This window comes from Fundulus heteroclitus, chromosome 1 (genome assembly GCF_011125445.2).
Source record: "Fundulus heteroclitus isolate FHET01 chromosome 1, MU-UCD_Fhet_4.1, whole genome shotgun sequence".
Lineage (NCBI taxonomy): Eukaryota > Metazoa > Chordata > Actinopteri > Cyprinodontiformes > Fundulidae > Fundulus > Fundulus heteroclitus.
Window position 1 is genome coordinate 25192172 of NC_046361.1, and position 21563 is coordinate 25213734.

At 37.2% G+C, this 21563-nt stretch overlaps 1 protein-coding gene across 1 annotated transcript; it reads left to right on the forward strand.

Annotated features, from left to right (window-relative positions):
- The first annotated feature begins 8571 nt into the window (after window positions 1-8571).
- Window positions 8572-18771, forward strand: LOC118563905 (deoxynucleoside triphosphate triphosphohydrolase SAMHD1-like). Its single transcript, XM_036140251.1, has 11 exons — window positions 8572-8745; window positions 8858-8965; window positions 12701-12775; window positions 13770-13930; window positions 14055-14170; window positions 15602-15678; window positions 17403-17582; window positions 18044-18141; window positions 18244-18352; window positions 18449-18540; window positions 18651-18771. The coding sequence occupies exons 3-11, from the start codon at window positions 12752-12754 to the stop codon at window positions 18769-18771; spliced, it is 978 nt and encodes a 325-aa protein (XP_035996144.1). The 5' UTR covers window positions 8572-8745; window positions 8858-8965; window positions 12701-12751.
- The last annotated feature ends 2792 nt before the right edge of the window (window positions 18772-21563 follow it).

The window sequence follows — 21563 nt, forward strand, 5'->3', positions numbered from 1 at the left end:
ATGAAAAAATAGGAGTCAGTAACAGGAAAACTGAATGAGAAAATATTTACGTGATCTGAGAACGATGGAGGAAGAGATAACTGCCTGTTTAAGGTTCATTTAATATGTTGTTTTTGCTTGTATCTCCTAGTTATGTGGTAATTAGCATTTTTTATATTTAATCAGAGGAAATAATAATAATAATAATAATAATTGGACATTTTCATGTTGTACAATCTAATGTTTTTGGAAGTGATTTTAAATATATAATGTCTCTGTTTTAGAATAATGTAAGATTGATACAAGAGGTGAAAGGAAGAGAATAGGAAGACAGTAAGGAGATTAAATGAGAGTGGAGGTAAATAGGAATATTGATGTAAAGAATGATTGACGAGAAGGGAGAAATATTTACTTAGAGTATTAATAAAGTTCAAGTGATAAAGCTCTGACATGATATACTCAGGTTTGAGCTGAGAAGCCCAATTGTCTGAGGATATAACCTCTTTCTGAGTCTGCACTGAACATGAGTTTCACTGCACTTCCCTAGCTGTGGCACAATAAAGAGGCAGTTTAGTTGTTTTTTTTTTCTTGTGTTTTAAAAATTTCAGTTCTGCACATACTATATCCTCTTCTCCTCTTATTTTATCCAGACCTTTGGATACCATGGCTGATGGCTCTTCAGACACAGAACGCGTTGAAGAAACCAGAGATGATCTCATGTTAGCTGACTCCCTGACCGGAGTTAACTCACCTTATAGGAGCAAACAATATACTGGCACATCAACTACTACCATACACATAATGTAGTTATACACACTTTATGTAAGTTTATACATGCTCATGCTGCACTACACACAAAATCACTTGCATTCATGTCAAGGGGTTTTCCAAGTCTGTGCCTTTGTTTTACCTCACATCACCACAATCCATTGGACAATGTCTTGTCCCAAACAGGTTCTAACCACTATGTGCTCTATGTGCTTATAGCTCATTAGTGGGAGAAATTAATCTGCTTTGTGATGCACAGAACCCTTATGTGGTCAGTTGACAGTAAGAAACATATATCATCCTTTACCAGCGGGCTTGACTACTACTTTTTGATGTTAACGCAGAAAAACCTATTTCTCATTGGTATGTAGACGTGAACAGAATGAGTATTTGTTGTAGTTTTTTTAAATTTGGGGGACTCTGTCTCCACAGACAGCCACAGGCTAAATGTTTGTATTTACTGGTTTTTCTTTTCCTCATGTCACTTTCCCCTTAGGGGGTGGCAGAGCTCTTTGAGCCCCACAAAATTGGAAAACCTTGCTAACCACTCTGGACCCCTCCACTCCCACTCCCACCACTTTGCCCCAACCCAGAGACACAGTTCTAGTTTCTATTAATAACACTATTTATTGATTTTATTAATCTTAGGATGCACTAAAGGTCTGGAGAGGCACATTCCTGTCTTTTACACTTGATTTTTATTGTTTAAATATTAATAAACATGTAAAAATAAACAAAACCATTACCTACCCCGTTTCCTAATTTCATCTTGATTAGATGTATTGATTTTTATCCACGAGCAAGAAATGTCCCCAGATTTGATTTTAGAAATCTGGTCACCTTAAGTTACAATGACTGACCACTGAAGTGACCTCAATGGAGTGTGGCAGCAGAGAGCATTCTAGACACTAATATGCAGTTACACCATAGAAACCATAGAATTAAAGAGATGTTTACTTAGTTAGTAACTGTCCACTACAGTGGCCGCTATGCACTGTGTCTCATGGACACAGAAAGATTGGCAGTAATAAAGTGTGTTTGGTTTCGAAGAATTGCTTACTGTGTCCAGACAAAACAATGAGTGAAAATTAACATCTACTGCAGTGTAAATGGTTGTGTGTCCTTTAAAGTCTCTTAACTAGCATTTTTCTTTTCAGATCAGGAAGAACAGCAGAAGTCAACTCCAAAACCGAGCTGATGAAATGATTACGAAGTTCATTGAAATAAACTTGGTATTTATGACTAAGCGCAAAAAAAAATGGATTTTTAAATTAAAGGGGAAAAGGTTTTTTATCAAACCAACAATGTTTTTCTGTTAGTCATGGGTGTTCAGTGCAGTTAATTATATATTTTAAAAGAAAATGGAAGGAATCCTCCTGCTGGGAGGGTTTTTAATTAAATAAAAGCTTTACAGGACATTTAAAAGCATGTATTTGATCTATTTGATTGAGTTTTAATTTGAAGCCTAGTTTTGCAATTCAAGGAACTAATATTTCTAAAGCAGTATATTTATTTTTTACCGCTGATGGGTTTCAGGGTATTTTTTAAACTTACCGCTTAAACATAGAAAGTATTTGAATGTTTTAGGTATTAAGATAATTTACAGAGAAAGCAACCCCCTCCCCCTTCAGAGTTTTGGTGGAAGATGTTTCAGTTCTGTTTAATAATGCAAATGTATTTTGGGGTACCATTTTAAAAACATAAGTTATATAGTTGTTTTCATTAATTTCTTGCATTTTTAAATTGTTTTCCAAAGTGGTGAAAATGAAGAAGGTTCTGTTTAAATAAACTTTTGGAAGCTTTGTGCTGTCCTCACACCACGTAACCATGTGCTGCTAGACAGCCAGCGAACAAAATGAAAAAAAAGTTCCCCACACAAGGCTTCCTTTTCTTGTGTCTCGGAAGAACCTTTATTCGCGAATCTGGTTGAATTTTCTCATTTGTAATTGAAATATACAAAAAATCTAATCACTGACCAATATCCCAGTGACGTGTGGTAGGGTTCATAGCCGGTGAGGCACTGACGTCATCAGAGTCAGATTTACAAATATATACACTTTACAGAGTAGACATGGAAAAAATATTGATTCTTTGATGAAAAAAAATAAAACTAAATTATTTGTTATTTGATTGGTAACAGATTATGAGTTATGATGGATTTCTACACTTGTAACACATTCTAAAAATATAAACACATTACGCACATTTCATTACAAAAATGTCTGTTTGTGCCCGACCTGTTTTCTGTCCTTCTGTTCTGAGCCTACCTGATCCCGTTTGGTCCTGATGGTCTCCCTGGATCCAACTCTGTTCTGTCTCTGGGATCCAGCACCTGTTAACCCCGGAATTGTGTTCCCGTTTTTTCCCCAAATCTGTTAATAAACCTTTTTTGTTTGAGTGCTGCTCCGAGTCTGGTTGAATATTGAGTTTACTCTAAACAAACCATAACAGTACATTCTGGCCAGTACCATGAACTCGTCACCGACTAATTTTTTTTTGTTCTGGAAGAGCAGCGCTCGGCGAGGCCGGCACCTTGCCCAGTTTACCAGTCTACGGCTTTCACTCACCAGATCTCTTCCTGGATGCAGAGGAGGGATCAATGCCGGGATCTTCATTTGAGGGAACCAGGCTAGCGGTCTGTCCCCCCGGTGTCAGTCCCAGACGTCACCTCCTCGTCAGCAGCACTTCCCCGCAGCGGTGTTTTCCAGACCCATTTTTTTTCTGGAGGTCGAAACAAAGGTGGTGCGGGATCTTGGCCCGGACCTCTTTTCTGAACCATCTCTGTCCCCCTCCCCAGAAGAACTGGCACAGGGATCGCCCCGTGCTCCGACGGTTCCACCCCGCCAGGAGGGATCAGAATCCCCGCTAAGTCCGCCGTCCCGCCGTCGGAGGAGAAGACGGCATTTTGTCAAGCGGCCCTCCAGCTTTTCTGAGCAGGGGTCAGCCGAGCCAGTCCATCAACCGTCTACCTCTCCCCCTCATTCTCTGCCAGCTGCCAGCTACCTCCATCGCTCCTTCAGTCACTTCCTGCCCGGGAGACCGGAGTACGTCACTTCTCTGTCCTGAGCCGCCCACAGCTCCTCAAGCTTCATGAGGGGGTGGAGGAGGACCCGCCCCCCGAGGGTGGGGGGGGGCCCAGAAGAACACGTCTCCGTCCAAGTCCCAAGAAGGGGTCCAGGAGGGTCCATCGCCGTCATGCGACGCGGAGACCCAGGTGGGTCTATCGCCATCTTGTGACGCGGAGACCCAGGAGGGTCCGTCGCCGACCTGCGAGGTGGAAATTGTCGGACTCTTCTTCCTTCGGACGCCCCTGGCCTCGGGAGAGGGGGCTGTAGATTGCCAGCCAGCTCTGGGAGAGCTGGCTGGCAATCTACAGCGCTTACTGTCAGTGTTGTGTGTCCCGTAACATCATCGGGGACCCCTCACACCCCCACCATCGACTGTTCTCCTTACTGCCTTCTGGGAAGAGGTTCCGCAGCATCCGCTGCAGGTCCTCCAGGTTCTTCAAAAGCTTTTTCCCTGTTACCATCAGATTGTTAAACTGCTAGAACTGCTAAAGCCACAAAATGGACACTATCACATTCGTATATCTGCACATTTGCACATATGCTTCAGACTACTGAACTGCTGTAGCCACCAAAGGACTCTGTACATCATTCGTATATTGCACATCTACACATATGCCATCGGACTGTTGAACTGCTGAAGCCACAAAATGGACTCTGTACCACATTCGTATATTGCACGGTTATAATAATACTCACCTGAACACTGTGAATTGCACACTGTCTATTTCCCCTGCATTGTTTACATTGTTTACATTTCAGTTGTTTACATAAATCACTGCCGCACCTTTATCCTAAAATTTACTGCAATTTACTGTGATTTTTCAAGCTGAATGCAAACAAAATATCGTTCTGTACGCACTTTGTGCATTCAAAATGACAAATAAAGTTGTCTAAGTCTAATTATAAGTTTTTGAGAATTGGAACCTAAGTACCCCTCCTCTTCCTGTTCCAGTTACACCAGTTTATTGAAAATTAACTTTTTAAAAATATTTACTCAATGTATGAGATGAGATGCTTTTATTTGTCATTAAACATACAAAGTACATACAGCGAAATTTCATAGATCAGATGGAGGTTTAGCCTCAGCTGCTGTGACTGAGCGTGCCACCACTAATGGCCAACCTGACCAGAATGTCTTCAGTGTTAGAGGAAACCGGAGCACCTGGAGGAAACTTACATAGACAAAGAAAAAACATGTAAACTCCAAACAGAAAGGCCCCTGCCAGGTCCAGGACGCAAACCCAGGACCTTCTTGCTTTGAGGCAAGAGTGCTAACCATTGTCGCACCGTGCCGCCACAAAATAAGTATTGTGTTGGTTGAATTATCAGGTTTCCAGATTCTGAGGGTGTATTACACTGTGGCCAAATATAGAACATTTATGCAGATGCAAAATATTTGCCGCCCACAAATAAGCTTAAAAAGTGTCCATGACTAATAAGTAAACATCTGAATCTGCATACATACACAATGCAGAACAAAGGAAAGCCCAAGCCTTTTAGAGAAAATCAACTTAATAGCAGAAAAAAAACTCCTTCAAAGACGCATACCATAATGTCCTCTTTTTTTACAGACCTGCACTTTATTCTACGATGTAATCTGAGTTTTTTAACTATAAGTACTGTTTCTGTAATGCAGACTCCCTGCATGTTATTCTGTAACCCATCTTTTTAATCCTGTTTTCCTGTTTGAGAAATGTTAACAGAGCACTTTAAATAAACTTCTTAATGTAGTTCATCATCAGGATTTTTTGCTTTTATGTATATGTTTTATCTAAGTGCTGCTCCAAAATAGGAATTTGTATCGACAGCATGAGGGAATTGGATGATTATTCCTCTGTAATGACACTGACCCTCTTAAAGTAGCCTTACAGTTTTTTTTTCTTTCCCTTTGTGTACTCATTGGTAAGTGAATCAACATTTGGCTTGTACTTGTAGTTGTATAGCGCTTTAACTAGTCTTGACGACCTCCAAAGCGCTTCACACTACAGTCTTAGTCATTCACCCATTCACACCCTGACGGTGGTGAGCTATGTTAGTAGCTACAGCTGCCCTGGAGCAGACTGACAGAGGCGAGGCTGCCATGCACCGGTGCCACCGGGCCCTCTGACCACCACCAGCAGGCAATGCGGGTGAAGTGTCTTGCCCAAGGACACAACGACAGAGACAGTCAGTGCGGGGGATCGAACCAGCAACCCGCCAATTGCCCTAACCTCTGTGCCACATCGCCCCTAATTGAGGGAACAAAGTGTTATACCTCTTAGCCTACAATACTTACTTTGTTATGTACTTGTAACTACTGCAGATATTTGCAACAGTTAAACTTTTTTTAAATCATTGGTACACAATCGAGTTCCTTTCAGGGAGATTTTCAGTGAAATCAAGGGACATAAAAGGTAAATGTTTGGTTAACGTCACAAGGTTCTCAGCTAAGAGGGCTGGAATTATACAGGTTTGCTGTCAAAACAGGACAAGAACCATTTAAATTGATTCATTATGAAAGGTAAAATAAAGGGACATAAAACAAACAAAACATGTTTAAAGCATAAATCCATGTTGAACACTTGAAGCAGGTAAAGATAAGTCTGTTCAGAAAGTTAAAATAATCCTTTTGTTGGCTAAAACTACCTATGAGCAAGGTTCCTTCGTACTGCGAGTATGCGCAGTCACACACTGCATCCGGATTCAACATGCACAGTAAATCTATGAAGTGCAGAAAATAAAATCCAAGATCAACCATAAACAAATTAATAATAAACCAAATTATCTTGTACCCCTTTGCAAATCTGGTGGAATGCTGATCTTTTCCCAATGCTTGGGAAAGAACAGAGGTTGTTTAAGATCTCTTATAAAACTTCCTACTTCCAACAGATGTAGAAATTCTAAGTATATCAGAAATTTCTGGCTATTGGTTACAAAGTATTTGAGAATTTCTAGATCTGAGGTTTTCTGTTTACAGAAGGTTTTATTCTTCACAGAGCTGTTAATGTCAATTGATGTGATAACACAGTTTAGGGCTCAGAGTAATAAAGACCAATAAAACCTTCTGAACATGGTGTCATTATATAGTTATGACCACAGACCTGCAGCCTGACAAACCTAATTAATAAAAGATTTTACAACATCCTGTTGGGACTAATGTAAGATTGGCTTTTTCTGTCGCACCAAAAGTTTTCCTACTCTCACTTTCTGTTGATTTTTATACTTTTCTACATGCCAGAGGACCTGGAGTTTATCAAAGAGCAGATCACAGGACCGCTAGAGAGTAGTTCAGGTCAAGGAGAGAAGGTAAATGTTGTCTTAAGTAAATTAACATGCATTGATGATCCAGGATCTTATTTCTGGCTCTTTTATTGCACCACTAAGGGTTTCTTCATAGTCTAAATACAATTATATTTAACGTTCTCATTATCAGGCATAAATATCATTATCAAGTTGAAAATTATTTTTGGGACATAATCTTAACTTACTTTTTCCAAATAGAAAAAAATTAATCTGGGATTTTTTTTTAGATTTTGTATGCTCACTAAACAATGAACCATGCAACATTTTAATAAAAAGTACTTTTACTAAAAATAGAACAACCTATAAAGCATTGAAACTTAAAGACGATCTGTCAATGGACGAGATGCAAAGCACACCCAGAACACCGGTCTGTCACAGGGAGACACGGAAACAAAAAGGACAAACATCCATGCACACACACTCATATCTAAGGAAGATTTAGAGTACCAATTAACCCATCAGTCATGGTTTAGGACTGTGGGAGGAAGTACAGAGTACCTGGTAATAACTCACACCTGAACAGGGAGAACATACAAACTCCACGCAGAAAGACCCCAGGTCAAAGCTGGGGTTTGAACCAGGACCTTCTTGCTGCAAGACAACAGAAGTAACATTTTCTCTGTTTTGTGAAAATCTGAAAACCAACCCATTGTTGTTTTTATTAGGAAAGTTAAAAATTATTATTTTTAAGTCTTTACGACCAGCTCCTTTGTAACACACACACACACACACACACACATATACATATATATATATATATATATATATATATATATATATATATATATATATATATATATATATATATATATATATCATGGATTCCATTAGTTTGGAATAATACATCTGCAGTAACTTGGTTACATACTGTGGTAGATAACTTATTAGTGGACAAACACTGAAGCCCAATGCAAGAGTTAAAAAAACAAACCAAATTAAGTGAATAAAGTTTTTTTTAACATGTTCAACCAATTTATAAAATTAAACATCAGCCATAGGTGTGTGTGTGGGAGGGGGGGGTATTAAAGTAGGATATTTTATATAATTCATATAGCTATAAAATTTAATTCATAGTAGTCTTAAAACTTTGTTAGTTTAACATACTAAAACTTTCAGCAATTCTGGCTATTGCAAATCACCAAGGTGACATTCAAAGAACCTGGTTTTTCATCAGCCAGCTGAACTTTGCACAGCACCATCTTAAATCATGTGACAGTCGTGCGATCGTATCAGACGTCTCAGCAGGACAGTTCCAGTAAATGAAAATCTAAGCAGTTACTCTGTCAAAGGCACAGAGGTTACCACACAATTCTACCAAAACATAAATATTATGTAGGCTATAAATAGATATATTGGTTGTAATACCAAACACCACTACAGTGGAAAGTTTCAGACTGTGTTTACTATACATTTAATGTTTGGACTTGTTTGGATTATGAAGTGTGTTTGTTTAGGAAGGGTGGGCTCTAGTCATAAAAAAATATGTCTCCACCTACTAAAGAATAGTTAAATGTTCGACAAACATAATTTGTCTCTCTATCTCCACAGTGTCCATACAAGGCTGTCCTAAAGACAACTCTTTCCTCTATGAGATTGTTGGCAACAAAAGAGACGGTATCGATGTGGATAAGTGGGACTATTTTGCCAGGTGAGCCACAATATGGATTGGTTAGTTAAATGCTAAATCATTATGTAACATAAATTATTTTTTGTATGACATTACATGACTTTTTCTATTTTTTTTCTTATCTTTTCTTGAGGGACTGCTACCAATCGGGCATCCAGAACAACTTTGACTATCGGTGCTTCTTAAAATCTGTAGTCTGTGAAGTGGATAGCCAGAAAAACATCTGCACAAGAGACAAGGTGTAATTTAACTTCTATATTCTATATTTTAATTATCATATTAGTAAGAAACCCTTGAAGACCTAAGTATTTTCCACCACCCACCTATGCTGTTCTTCTTTACCCCATCTGCACTATCACGTTCTGAACTTTCCTCTTTGACTGTGCTCTAATTCTACATTATCTCCTCTGACAACGCCTGACTAAGTGAAAAGTGGATTCTTCTATGAGGAGAGTGCATTGATGAGGCCAGTAAACAGCCTTATAATCAAAACATGGAAATTATCAGATTAAAATAGGGGATTCAGTAAAGCATTCTTTACCTTAAAACCAGGTTGAAAATTTTCTAAAATATCAAATTTCCAAATTAATTTGAATTTGCTGAAAGACTAAATTTTCCAATATTTTAGACAAAAAATTTAGAAATTGGCCTATAACTAGCCAAGACTTCAGGATCAAGGTTTGCCTTTTTAAGTTCAATGTCTGGACAGCAGCGTGTTTAAAAAAAGCCAAGGACACAGCCTGTGGACAATGAGGAATTTACAATTCATAATAAATAAGCCCCAATCAAACCATAAGTACCTTTTAAGAAAAGTGAAAACAACCAAGTGGACTATTAGAGGATCTTAACTTACATATCACATCAGATAGATCATAAAGTGAAATTTGTTGATATCAAGCTTGTCATATAATATTTTTTTGCACACTTTACTGTTCTGATAATTCGCCAAGCAGTTCCTCAAAATGAGAAACATGAAGTCTGTTCTTTTTCCACCTCCTACCTGCTTGTCTGCAATCTTTTTTAAGCACACAAGTGGAGTCATTTAACCATGTCTCATTTTTTTTACTAAAGAAATCATTAATAAAAGAAGACTGCCCCTCCAGGGTAAAAGGATCTGGAATACCGCTGACAGAGGGCAATAATCTCAACAAAAGGAAAGGCATGGTCTTTAGGTTTGATAAAGTAATTTTACGTCACATATAAAGAAAAATAATAATAATAATCCATTTGTCCCACAAGGTAAAGCAGGGGGCAACAAAAACTATTTGCCTTAAACAGATACAGAGTTGAACCTGTAGCATTTATTTCCAGCCTTTGGAAAAGTTTAAACTGGATGTCACATTATCCATTCATAGATGGAGTTATCCAGATATGAAAAATGGATTTTGTATTAATTTATAAACATGTCTTCAGAACTTCAAGCCCCAGAGTGGAAGATTTTCACACTGGTACATCATCTAGTGGTACACTAAATTAATTACGAACGGACTTGCCAATATGCTTGTAATAACGACATGGGAAGCCACGGAGCATCATGAATGTGACAATGTCCTCCATGTCTTAGCTATTGCTAATAGGTACAAATGTTGTATGTAAATATGTTTGGGCTTGTTTCTGAACATGCAGCTGCTTATTTTGGCTCTGAAATAAGCACCTTTAAACAACAGTAAAGAGACCCGCTCGCTCTGCCACACTACAGCTGTGAACCAGCTGATATCACTCCACCCCTCTGCGTACACACAGACTCCCTGAGAGGGAGATGAACAAACAAGGAAAGACTGGTTGCTGGATCACACTGCTCTGTTTCTAATGTGACACCATTGTTATGCTGAATTAATTTACTTGTCCAACAGAAAACCTGCAACTTCCACATCCATTTTGTACCCCACTCCCTCAGAATCATCTCCACTCCGACTGGTAATAGTAGCTGTGCCGATATAGACATTTCTCCCGGTTACTAATTTACTTACTCTGTACTTACTTACTCTTTACTTACTCTTTACACTTTTACTTACTTACTCTTTACTATTATTTCTTTTCCTGTTTACTTTCTCTTTCCTCTCACTGGAAAAAGCATATGGATGTTCCTCCATTTAAACAGAAAACATCAAATAAAATTTTCTATGGTCGTCTTCGCTTGTTTATACTCCTCCTCCACCGACAACACATCACGCAAATGGCTGAGAAGTTTGTCCCCTTTCAGCTACTGAAATTTGAAATGGCAACGCAACATGTTGTCTCCCAGTGGGTGCACTGGCACCTATGTATCTATAAACTACTAATTCTAAGTCATAAGAAAGCTTTCATTTTTGATGTGATGTTATTAGACTTTACTAGAATATGTATTTATAAAATCAGTACTTGAACTTTGCTAATGAAAAGCCACATTAGTTGCACACTGTCCCTATAATTTTTTGTAGCATTGGTTCAAGGTCTCTGAAGTACTGCGATATTTTGGTCTACAAATATTTTGGCTGTACATCCATGATGCAAATCTGCCGTTCAACTAACATCCCAAATGGGTCTTATTGGTTTGACTCTGGAAGCTATTGGAAAGGATTGAACTAATTGTAATGTTCAAGAAACAGCTTAAACAGCTAGGTGGACCCCAAGTCTTTTCCCCTTAAGTGAACTCCACTAGTTGCATAAAAGTGTCGAAGGAATGATACTTTAAACAAAATTCTTTCCTTTAACATATTTAATCTAACAAAGTGGAGGGATGTTTACAGCTTCAGTACTGGACTCCGATACATAAAACAATACAGGATATGGAGAGAGAGAGAGAGAGAGAGAGAGAGAGAGAGAGAGAGAGAGAGAGAGAGAGAGAGAGAGATAAAGAGTTTTCTTTCATTCATCTTCCTAAACCCTGAAGGAATACAGAGAAATGTCAATGATGGATACAAGCTTGTATGTGAGAGGAATCAACAAATGGTCCTATTAGGGGCGGCTGTGGCTTGATGGGTTGAGTAGTCGTCTGACAATCTCAAGTTTTTACATAAAAATGGTTATAAGGTTTTGTTTGACTTTACCATCTAAACAACACAAATCAATCTCCTCCTTATACTTTATTAACAGGTTATTGTAGGCGTTAGTTTACCTTTCATTCCCACTGCATGGTAATAGCAGTCGGTTACGTTGATTGTTTTGTTTGGTGGAAAGTTCCAGAGCCAATGACATCCAAGAATTTATGTGATTGGTAAATGGCATAACACATGTTATGTGTGTCCAGTTGTTTAAATAGAACAACACATATTGTGTAGAAAAACAACACAAGATGTGTTTGTTTGATGAGACAGAAAATGTTTTAAAAATAACACATTTGTTTAAAGAGAGTAATGCTTTTATTGGCCCTTTGCTGGTTCGAGGGCCCAGGAGCAGCTACTTAGTTCATGTTTTCAGGGATTTTCCTTCCAAAATGCTTTTAACAATAAAATTTCCGCATTTGCAGGAGAAATAAACACCAGTTAGAAGTGTTTGTAAAAAAACACTTAAATGCGGAATCTTCTCTGTCCTTGACATGTGGATCATGTATTCTGTGTGAGCCATTCTTCTATAATATATTTAATGAAAAAAGGGCAAACATTTAATATATACTTGTATACAATTAAGTTCTGTATAACATATCAGTGAGCCAAAGGACAATGATTGAGTGGAAGACGTTGCTTTTACAGGTGTGATCTGCCCAGAGAGGTTTGAGTTTCCAATATAAATTCTCACAGTGACAGATCCAGTAGGTAGGAAACTACTTTGTGAAGGAGAAGCTCCTTAGATGATCCTGAAATCCATTGTAAAGCCCCTAAAGAATAGCATAATGTGTCTGATGCCTTTTCATAAATGGTAGTAGGACGGAAATGGAAGAAAACAGGTCCTTTCCTTAAAGAAATGTTTCCAAAACTCACAAAAAGGGTTCATTTTATTTTCGTTTTACTGTTTTTAACAGTAGTTCGACTGAAATTCTCTGATTCTTCCATTTCAGGTGTGCTGTTGGAACCTGCAGAACTTGGAGAGCATCAGGACGCTTTGAGAAATGGCAGCTATGAGTGACTATAAGGTGACTGACCTAAAAGCAAACTTTTATAGTTATACAGATAAAATAGGACTGCATGCTGAGCAAAGTACACTTTGAGACAGTAATCCAGGCCTCTGTGACCACTCGGCTGGATTATTGTAATGCACTTTATTTTGGTGTAAATTGATATTTGATACCAGGTCAGTAGAAGGGGCAAAATACTACTGCATGACTTTTAAATAAGACAAGTGAGTTTGAGAGTGTATCTCCCCTGTGTCAAATTCACTTCACTGGTTGCCGGTTCTTTCTTGTTTTTAAGTCATTAAATGGCGTTGTTCCACCATACATCTCTGAGCTCCTACATCCTTATGTTCGGCTTTGTTCTCTCTGGTCAGCTGACCTTTCACTCTTGTCGATCCCAAGAAGCTAAGCTAAGAGGGGACTGTACTTTCTCTGTAACCGTTCCCAAACTCTGGAAGGATTTACTGTTGTATATCAGGCAGGCTTCTTCTTTGACCATTTTTCAATCTCTTTTAAAGACTCATCTTTTTACCTTTGCTATTAAGACTCAAGAGGATGTTGGTGTTTCTTGATTTTATTCCATTTTTTTCTATGTTTACTTTCCTATATTGTTCTTATCAATATTACTGAATTTAATGCTGTTATGATTGTGTTTTTTGTACAGCACTTGGGTCTCTGTGTGGTTAAAGGGCTTTATTGATAAAATTAGATGTTACTTTTTTAAAGACCAAAAATCAATATCTATTTAGACTCTTTGCTGTTTTTAAATCGTTTTATATTTTAAACCCTAGTAACATTGCTTTCACATGCTTCAATTTTAGCTTTTATTAGTTTTAAACTCTGGTCTTGTAAACGTACCTGCATTCTGCTTTTTAAAAAATTATGAAACTTTCTTTTCAAAGGATTAACTATACATAGAAGCAACAATTTTTTTGTATTTTTTTTTTATCTATTAAAGGTATCAAATGTGATTCTCAACTTTATCCTTGTTGATTTCCCTCTTCTCATTTATCAGGTGTTTAATGATCCCATCCACGGCCTTGTGGAGCTGCATCCGCTCCTCGTCAAGATCATCGACACGCCTCAGTTTCAACGACTTAGAAACATAAAGCAGCTTGGAGGGAAGTCTTATGTTTACCCTGGAGCAACCCACAGTCGCTTTGAACACAGCATTGGGTAAACTATATATTTACAACTCATGCTTTATTGACCATCTGTTTGCGATATTAGTTCCAAAAAAAGAGTAATTCATAATCATCATGTATCTAAATTAAGTCGTCTTGTTTTTGTCATTATAAAGGGTTGCTTATTTGGCTGGAGAACTTGTTCAAGATCTGATGGAGAACCAGCAAGAACTCAAAATCACTCTTGCTGAAAAACTTTGTGTGCAGATTGCTGGACTCTGCCATGACCTGGGTGAGTTGTGCCTAAACAAAAAACACTGAACAACACCTTTCAAAATCAGAATCAAGCAGATTTTAACATAGTTTTCTTTTCCTTCTTTTTATTCCTAATTAAGAAATAAAGCAGATTTTTGATGTTAGAGAACAAAGATTTTGGATTGCATGATGCAGAAGCTACTCTTCCTTTCTATCTGTATATTTAAATGGTTAGTTATGAGAAGTAATCTCTAAACTGTGAAATGAAATGAACCAAAAAGTTGAAATGCAGTCACAGTATTGTCATGAATGGTGTGGGACTGAACCCGATAATCATCCGAAACAGAAATTCATTTAAAGGGATTTATTCAGGGAATGATGAACACAAAAAGGATCCAAAAAAGGCAGACATCCAAAAACAACTGACGGGAACAGGCGAACAAACTGGGCAGGATAAACAGAAACAGGTTAATCAAAAACAGACGTAAGGTGTCAGGGCTCTTACCGAGGCAGAATGCAGACAACGAGGAACAGCGCATGGGTATGTAAATGTGACGACCCGACAACTAACTGAGGAGGGAGTGAGGCTTAAATAGACGGATAACAGGTGAGCGGAATTGAAACTAATTAACCAGAGGTGGAAGCAATACAGAAACTGACAGGAGCTGGGGGGAAAAAACCTAGAGTCCAAGGACATCAATGAGGACAAAGCGCAGAACTAATACAGAAAACAGATAAAATAATGAACCGGCTAAACAGGACTCACGAACCTAGAACACAAATAACCCAAGAGGCAGGAAAATAACACTAACCAAATAACACAAAACATTACAAGTATCTGTCAAACCTGTTTGCAACAAATGTGTCTTTAAACAAACAGCTTTTTCAACCTTAAACTCAGCTACTCCTAAGTCTTAGGTACAGTTAGCATTGCCAAATGTGTGAAAATAAAAGATGTAGCCGACAGTGGGGTGCTTGCATTAATTAAACTATGAGCATACCCCTATATCTGCTCCAAATCTAATTGAAATTACATCAAGTATAACATTTTGGGAGCAATAAACATTTATGGACTCAGACTCAGACTCAGACATACTTTAATGATCCCAGGGGGAAATTACTTTTGTTACATGCTCCAGACATTGACATTGTTATATATATTGCTGTCATGCAGATTGTACTCAGCATGGTCTCCCTATTCTCAGCAGCAAGCAACGTCAGTGCATGTGCCTAAAATCAGTATAAAACTTGTTCAGGGCACTGATGAAAGGTAAATTATATCTTATCTGGTCCTCATGCAGCCCCTTTTCTGATGCTGCTCCTGGCAACTGCTGATGTGGCCCCATACCAGAAACCACCACTGACCGCTAATAATGTTACCAGATTAGAATAAACCCTTTAAAATGTCTATTATTATCACGTTGAAACAAATTACAAATTCTTAGTGACTGTTTTCCTCCCATTTCAGGACATGGACCATTTTCACATTTGTACGATGGGAAATTTATACCTGAAATAAAGCCTAAATCAGAGGCTAAATGGAAGGTAAGATTTACCTTTTGCTTTTTCTCACCAACCTTCACTCTTCTCTGCACTTTGATGTATGTTTTACAGCTACTTAACAGAAGCTTCAAACTCTTGATAAGTCAATAAAAAGTATATGCAATGCATGTAGCATACAGTAGATGCAAATAGGTAGCTATGATTTGCAATGCATACACAGACAGAAATTACTACCCACACACACATATATATATATATAGAAATACATACTTATATTATATATTGTATATGTATATATATATATATATATATATATATATATATATATATATATATATATATATATATATATATATATATAAGCCTTCTTCTATTTTATTTTTAGCACAAGTAATATAATGAGAATCATTATAAGTATGATTATAGAATAGCAGAATGCTGAGTTGAGCAATCCAACGTAACACTACACGTGTGAAACCATGCATCACAACAAAGGTTGCACATATATTAAATGAAAATGTTTTCTGAAAATAAATTCATGTGTGCAAATTCATTTTCAGATGTTACTCCTATAGGGGTATGAGTGCAGTCATAGCTCTAATGACATAATAAAATCATCTTCTTGCTGCAAATGAGAGCTACAGTTTGGGGGACTTTTATGTATCTGAACAGCATTTAGGTGAAGCCGTCCTATTTAGCTTAGATGGGGCGACTCAGGGATGACCTAAATACCAGACTTGTCGGTCAGCTCCATCTCAAAAGCTCTCCTTGCAAACAACACATCGTAGTTAGAACTTGAAGTGACACAAGTGACGCACGGTTCATCGTAGTTTCCCACTGGGACCAGTGCAAAAATAATTGCCCTGGGGAATCTGATCCAATAAGCTAATAACTGATCAGCAACTCATCATCATGTAGCAGGAAGTCAGTAGGACCTCTGAAAACACACTACCTCTGCATTCTTCCATTGATAATGTCCTCCAGTAATGCCAACGCTGCCATCGTTCCACAAAAGTGTGCACCTTTACGTAACTATTTATGGACATTTGTGATGGTCTCCACCTTAGGAGTCATCACATCTGACTTGTTAGGAAATAATCTGCTGATTGAACACTATAATATTCTCAGTGAGAATGAAAGGGCCCCTTAAATAACTGCCATTTTTATGCTACTCAGCGCACACACTGATGCTCATTTACGCATAAGAACAGAGAAACATTTAGTTTACATCTGATTGAGATTGAACTTAATCAGGTATAAACTAAATATTTCAACTACAGAACTCATTTTGAATTGCAGAATTCCCTTCTTCTAGCAGTTTATACCTTTGAAATGGGTCTGTTTTTATGTCACAGAGAATTCAACATATTTACTCTCTCTTTAACAGCCATCCTGGATCAGTTTTACTTTTTTAAGTCTGTGCTTGAAGAAAATAAGATAAGATAAGATAAGATAAGCTTCATTGATCTCACACTGGAGAAATTCATATGTCACATCGGCTCAGAAATCAGTAGTCATAGGAAAGAGGAGTCAAGTAGGACGAGGTGCATCAAATATATACACAGTGTGTCCTCGTTATACCATGGATCAAAAGGAGTAGGTAAGAGAAAGCAAAAAGAAAGAAAAAAAATACAAAAAGAAATAAGGCAGATGATGTCTTCTGTACATTCACTGTGGCTTATACGTGTGTGTATTGTGAACTACCTTGGTTTAATTTTTAATGTCAGTCCATTTTCTGATATCAAACATTTTTTTGCTTCTTGTAGCATGAGATTGCCTCTATACAAATGTTTGACCACCTGGTGAAGGTCAATGATTTGGAGGAGAACATCAGGAATCTAGGCCTAAAACAACCCAAGGAACTAGACAAGAAACCGGACCAGTTCAACAACCTGGACTTTATAAAGAAACTGATCAATACAGAATATGTCAGTGAAACAGAAGAGGTACCAATCTGTTCTGCTAATCACCTCCAAAATACATTTCTTTGGTTTTCATAGTACCTCTTTTTCCATTATAGCACAGTTATATTAGACTGCAACAAGAATTTGTACTGAACCTTTGATTTGATCCGTTCAAGTATCAACAAGTTGTCTTTTATTTAGGATGTATTCATTTTTCAATTCACATTCAAAGTAATGGTAATTAAACTCAGCCAATAAAATTGTCATTTTAATTAGTTTATTCCACAAGAAAAGCCCTTTTAATTTTAGAACACTGCTTTTAGAAATAGAGAACCAAACTTTTTCTATATTTCTGCATTGAAAACACATGACACCATAAATGTATAAAATTAGAAAATGTGTGTTATTGATAACACATAATACTTTGCAGTTTCAGCTGGTGTTGAGCAAATGACCTTGCCTTGTTAAGCTAATTTTACCAAATTTTCCCCACCTCCATACAGCTCCTCAGAGGTCATTTTCAGGACAGATCCTTCCTCTATGAAATCGTGGCCAATAAAAGGAACGGCATTGATGTGGATAAGTGGGATTATTTTGCCAGGTGGAGCTTAGTCTTAATGAATGAGTTCCATTTTCCTCTTCCAAACTTTCCATAAATTACAATAAATTATCTTTTTACATATTTTCCTGTGCTATATCTCAGAGACTGCCATTATTTGGGTATAAAGAACAGCTTTGACTATCGCCGCTTAATATTATGCGCCAGGGTGTGTGAGGTGGAAGGGAGGACGGAGATCTGTTTCAGAGACAAGGTTTGATTTGGTTGCTTATTTTTTGCTTTTTGTGGAATTTAAAAAATGTGTACACTTTGAAGATTGTTCACCAGATTTAATGTTACTTTTCGACAGGAAGTGTTCAATCTATACGACATGTTCTACACGAGGTTCTGTCTGCACAAAAGAGCCTGCCAGCACAAAGTGGCAAGAGCCGTAGAGTGGATGTAAGTCGCTCATCACACTGCAGCAGCACAGCAGCTGTAGTTTATGCTTTAACATGAGATATTGTGGTGGGATGATCAGAAAATTACTAAACTGGTCTTTGTTTTTCTAGGATCACAGATGCCTTTTTGAAAGCATATAAACATATTAAGATCAGAGCCTCTGGAGGGAAAATGTTGAATCTGTACGAAGCTAACGGCGACATGGAGGCCTACACCAAGCTGACAGGTTAGTAATAATCAGGACATTCAAATGACTTTAGAGAAAAAGGGTTTTCTGATTACAACTTAACTTAAAGCACTTGTAAACATGTTAGTTTAAATAAAAATGTACTAAGTCAGACTTACTACATTGTAGTAGTAGGGGGATGTAGTATGCAGTAAAAATACTATTTAGTGCACAAATACTTGTCAGGGTTTTCTCGAGGATTTTTTAAACTTTTCTTGTGCTCAAAATCCTTTTAACAATTTCATTGTTTTATGATTGAATTATAAATTATTTTTTATTTTATTTTTTTGCCCATCATAATTTTTTGTAATCAGATTTTATACATCATCAATCTTTTATAACACTTAAAATTGGGATTTCATCAGTGGCCATTCAGATATTCTTCTGTTTTTACTCTACACAAGAACATCCTTATTGGCTTATCACTTTAATACAAACATGACAAAATATACAATTATTTAAACCTTTTTAAAATTTGGAACCTATTTATTTTGTAAGTAGAAGGGAATACTACATCTAATCTTAAGTTAGATGGATATTCATCTAATAGTTAATTATGTTGTTGCCGGACAAACAAAATAGATTTTTATCCCACTGGCAGATAGCTTTGAAATTATTTGCTCATTTTCCTCACCATATTTTACCCTAAATTTTTTGCCTGTTTTAGTTCGGCTGAAAAGATGTATTTGATCACAAAGATGAATGGATGCAGATCAAAGCATAATTACCCTAAAGGTTACAACATAACTGTAACATAACATAGCAGGTGCTTGCTTTTCATGTTACTTGTTTTTCTTTAAGTTTTTTTTTCTGTACATCGTAAGCTGGTGTCTTTCTCATAGGTAATGTCACCATGGTAACACATTGTGACAATAAAGGATTCTTAATTCTTAAACAGAAATGATGTGTGCGTAATGTAAAAAGTGAAAAAATTTAAAGCGTAAAGTAGTATTGTCTGCATTTTCTCTTTACAACTTCAAAACATGTATAAACTGAAAAAGATTTGTTTTTCCTATGAATCATTGAGCTTTACACCATTTAGTTGTATCACTAATGATTTTGGGAGCTACTTTACATCTGTACTGCGAAGGAGCCGTCCAACTTATGGCACTTGTGAACAGTTATTTCACCCTATAACATTTGGATCACATTCCACACTTCCTCTGGTTTTAGTTTTACTTCAGAAACTGGATATATGTCCAGAAATGGGCTGATCACTTCATAACATTAATTCTGTTTGACTGGAAATAAGATCATGTTTAATTTTTGGTGTGTCCGGGGTCAGCATTTCCTCTTTGACATAATGCAGCATGACCAGCTCAAATGGTAAACTGATCAGTAATTCATGAAAAGTGATAAATAGGTTCAACATAACAACATTATTAATAACTCCATAGGATGATTTCTAAGTTACCACGGAGTACCGAGGCTTAAATTCAGTGTTTGGGACTCTTCCAATAAAGTGGCTGCTGCCCCTATACCCAGAAGAACCATCTCACTTTGTCCATAAAATGTTACATAACGTCTTCTTAAGGCATTTAATATGTTTTTGGGTAAATGTTATCCTCTTGAGTTCTTCTTATTTTTCAACATTGGGACTTTAGAGAGGGGCTGCTTGCTGATAGCTTGCTGTATTCTAATAGTTACCTGTGAACTGTACTCACAGGGAACTCTAGGTGATCTTTGGTCACCCTGGAGCCAAGCAGTGGTCCTTTTGGCTATTATTTGATATATTTTAATTGTACTTTCCTGTTTACTTGTACATTTGTTTAGTTCTGGTTTCTATTTTAGAAAATTTCAGATAATTTGAGAACATTTATCCTCAGCCATCTCCTATTAGCTCTTTAAAATACACTGTTCCTCTGACCAACATTTGGAGCTGCTTACTTTTCCCAGGTTTTAGGAGAAAAATGCTCCATAACCAGCATGTGCAGCATTAGCTTTGTTGTAAAGAAAAGCTTCATGCTGAACATCTGTCTTGTTTTTCCTTTTTACAAAATCAATGACATCATGCTTTGAACAACATTATTTTTAACACGACTATTCCAATTAATGATTCAGTTACACAGCAATATGCACATCATGAAAAGGACTTTCTCTTACTCTAGAACACCTGCTGCTAAATTAGTTGTCATATTTATCTATTTATAATTCCATCAATCTTTTGGATAAATCTATATTTATTTATTGTAAATGTTTATGCTTAAGTGACTAAATACTTCAAGGATTTTGTGTTTTAATTTAGCTTTGTTCTTTTCCTGGTTTTCCGGTTTCCCTGTAGATGATGTATTTGAACAGATACTGAACCACCCTGATGTCTCAGAGGACTCTGATCCTGATGTCTCAGGGAACCAACCTGATGTCTCGGGGACCAACCTGATGTATCGGGGCCTTCAAAAGGAACCGCAATTTAATCCTAAACGCTTGAAAGACCTTAAACAGGCAAAGGATTTACTGGCCAGAATACATCGCCGCAACCTCTACAAGTGTGTAGGGGAATTTCACACCACAAATTTAGAAATAACAACGGTAAGCATTTGTTTTTCTACAAAATCTACAACTACAAAGATTTGTGTTAACACAAACAAATCCACAGTAAGTTTAGTAGATCCATGCTTAAAAAAGATTTAATGAAACGGACAATAAAAGGTAAATAAATTAGGTCATTGGGAAACAATAGTGGTAAAGTTTTATTCAGGCATTTCTTAAATCTATATTTTTTTAAGAAACTTACCTGAGCGTATCTTGAATCTTGTAATGAGACACAGTTACAGTCAAGTTAAAATACTATGGCGAC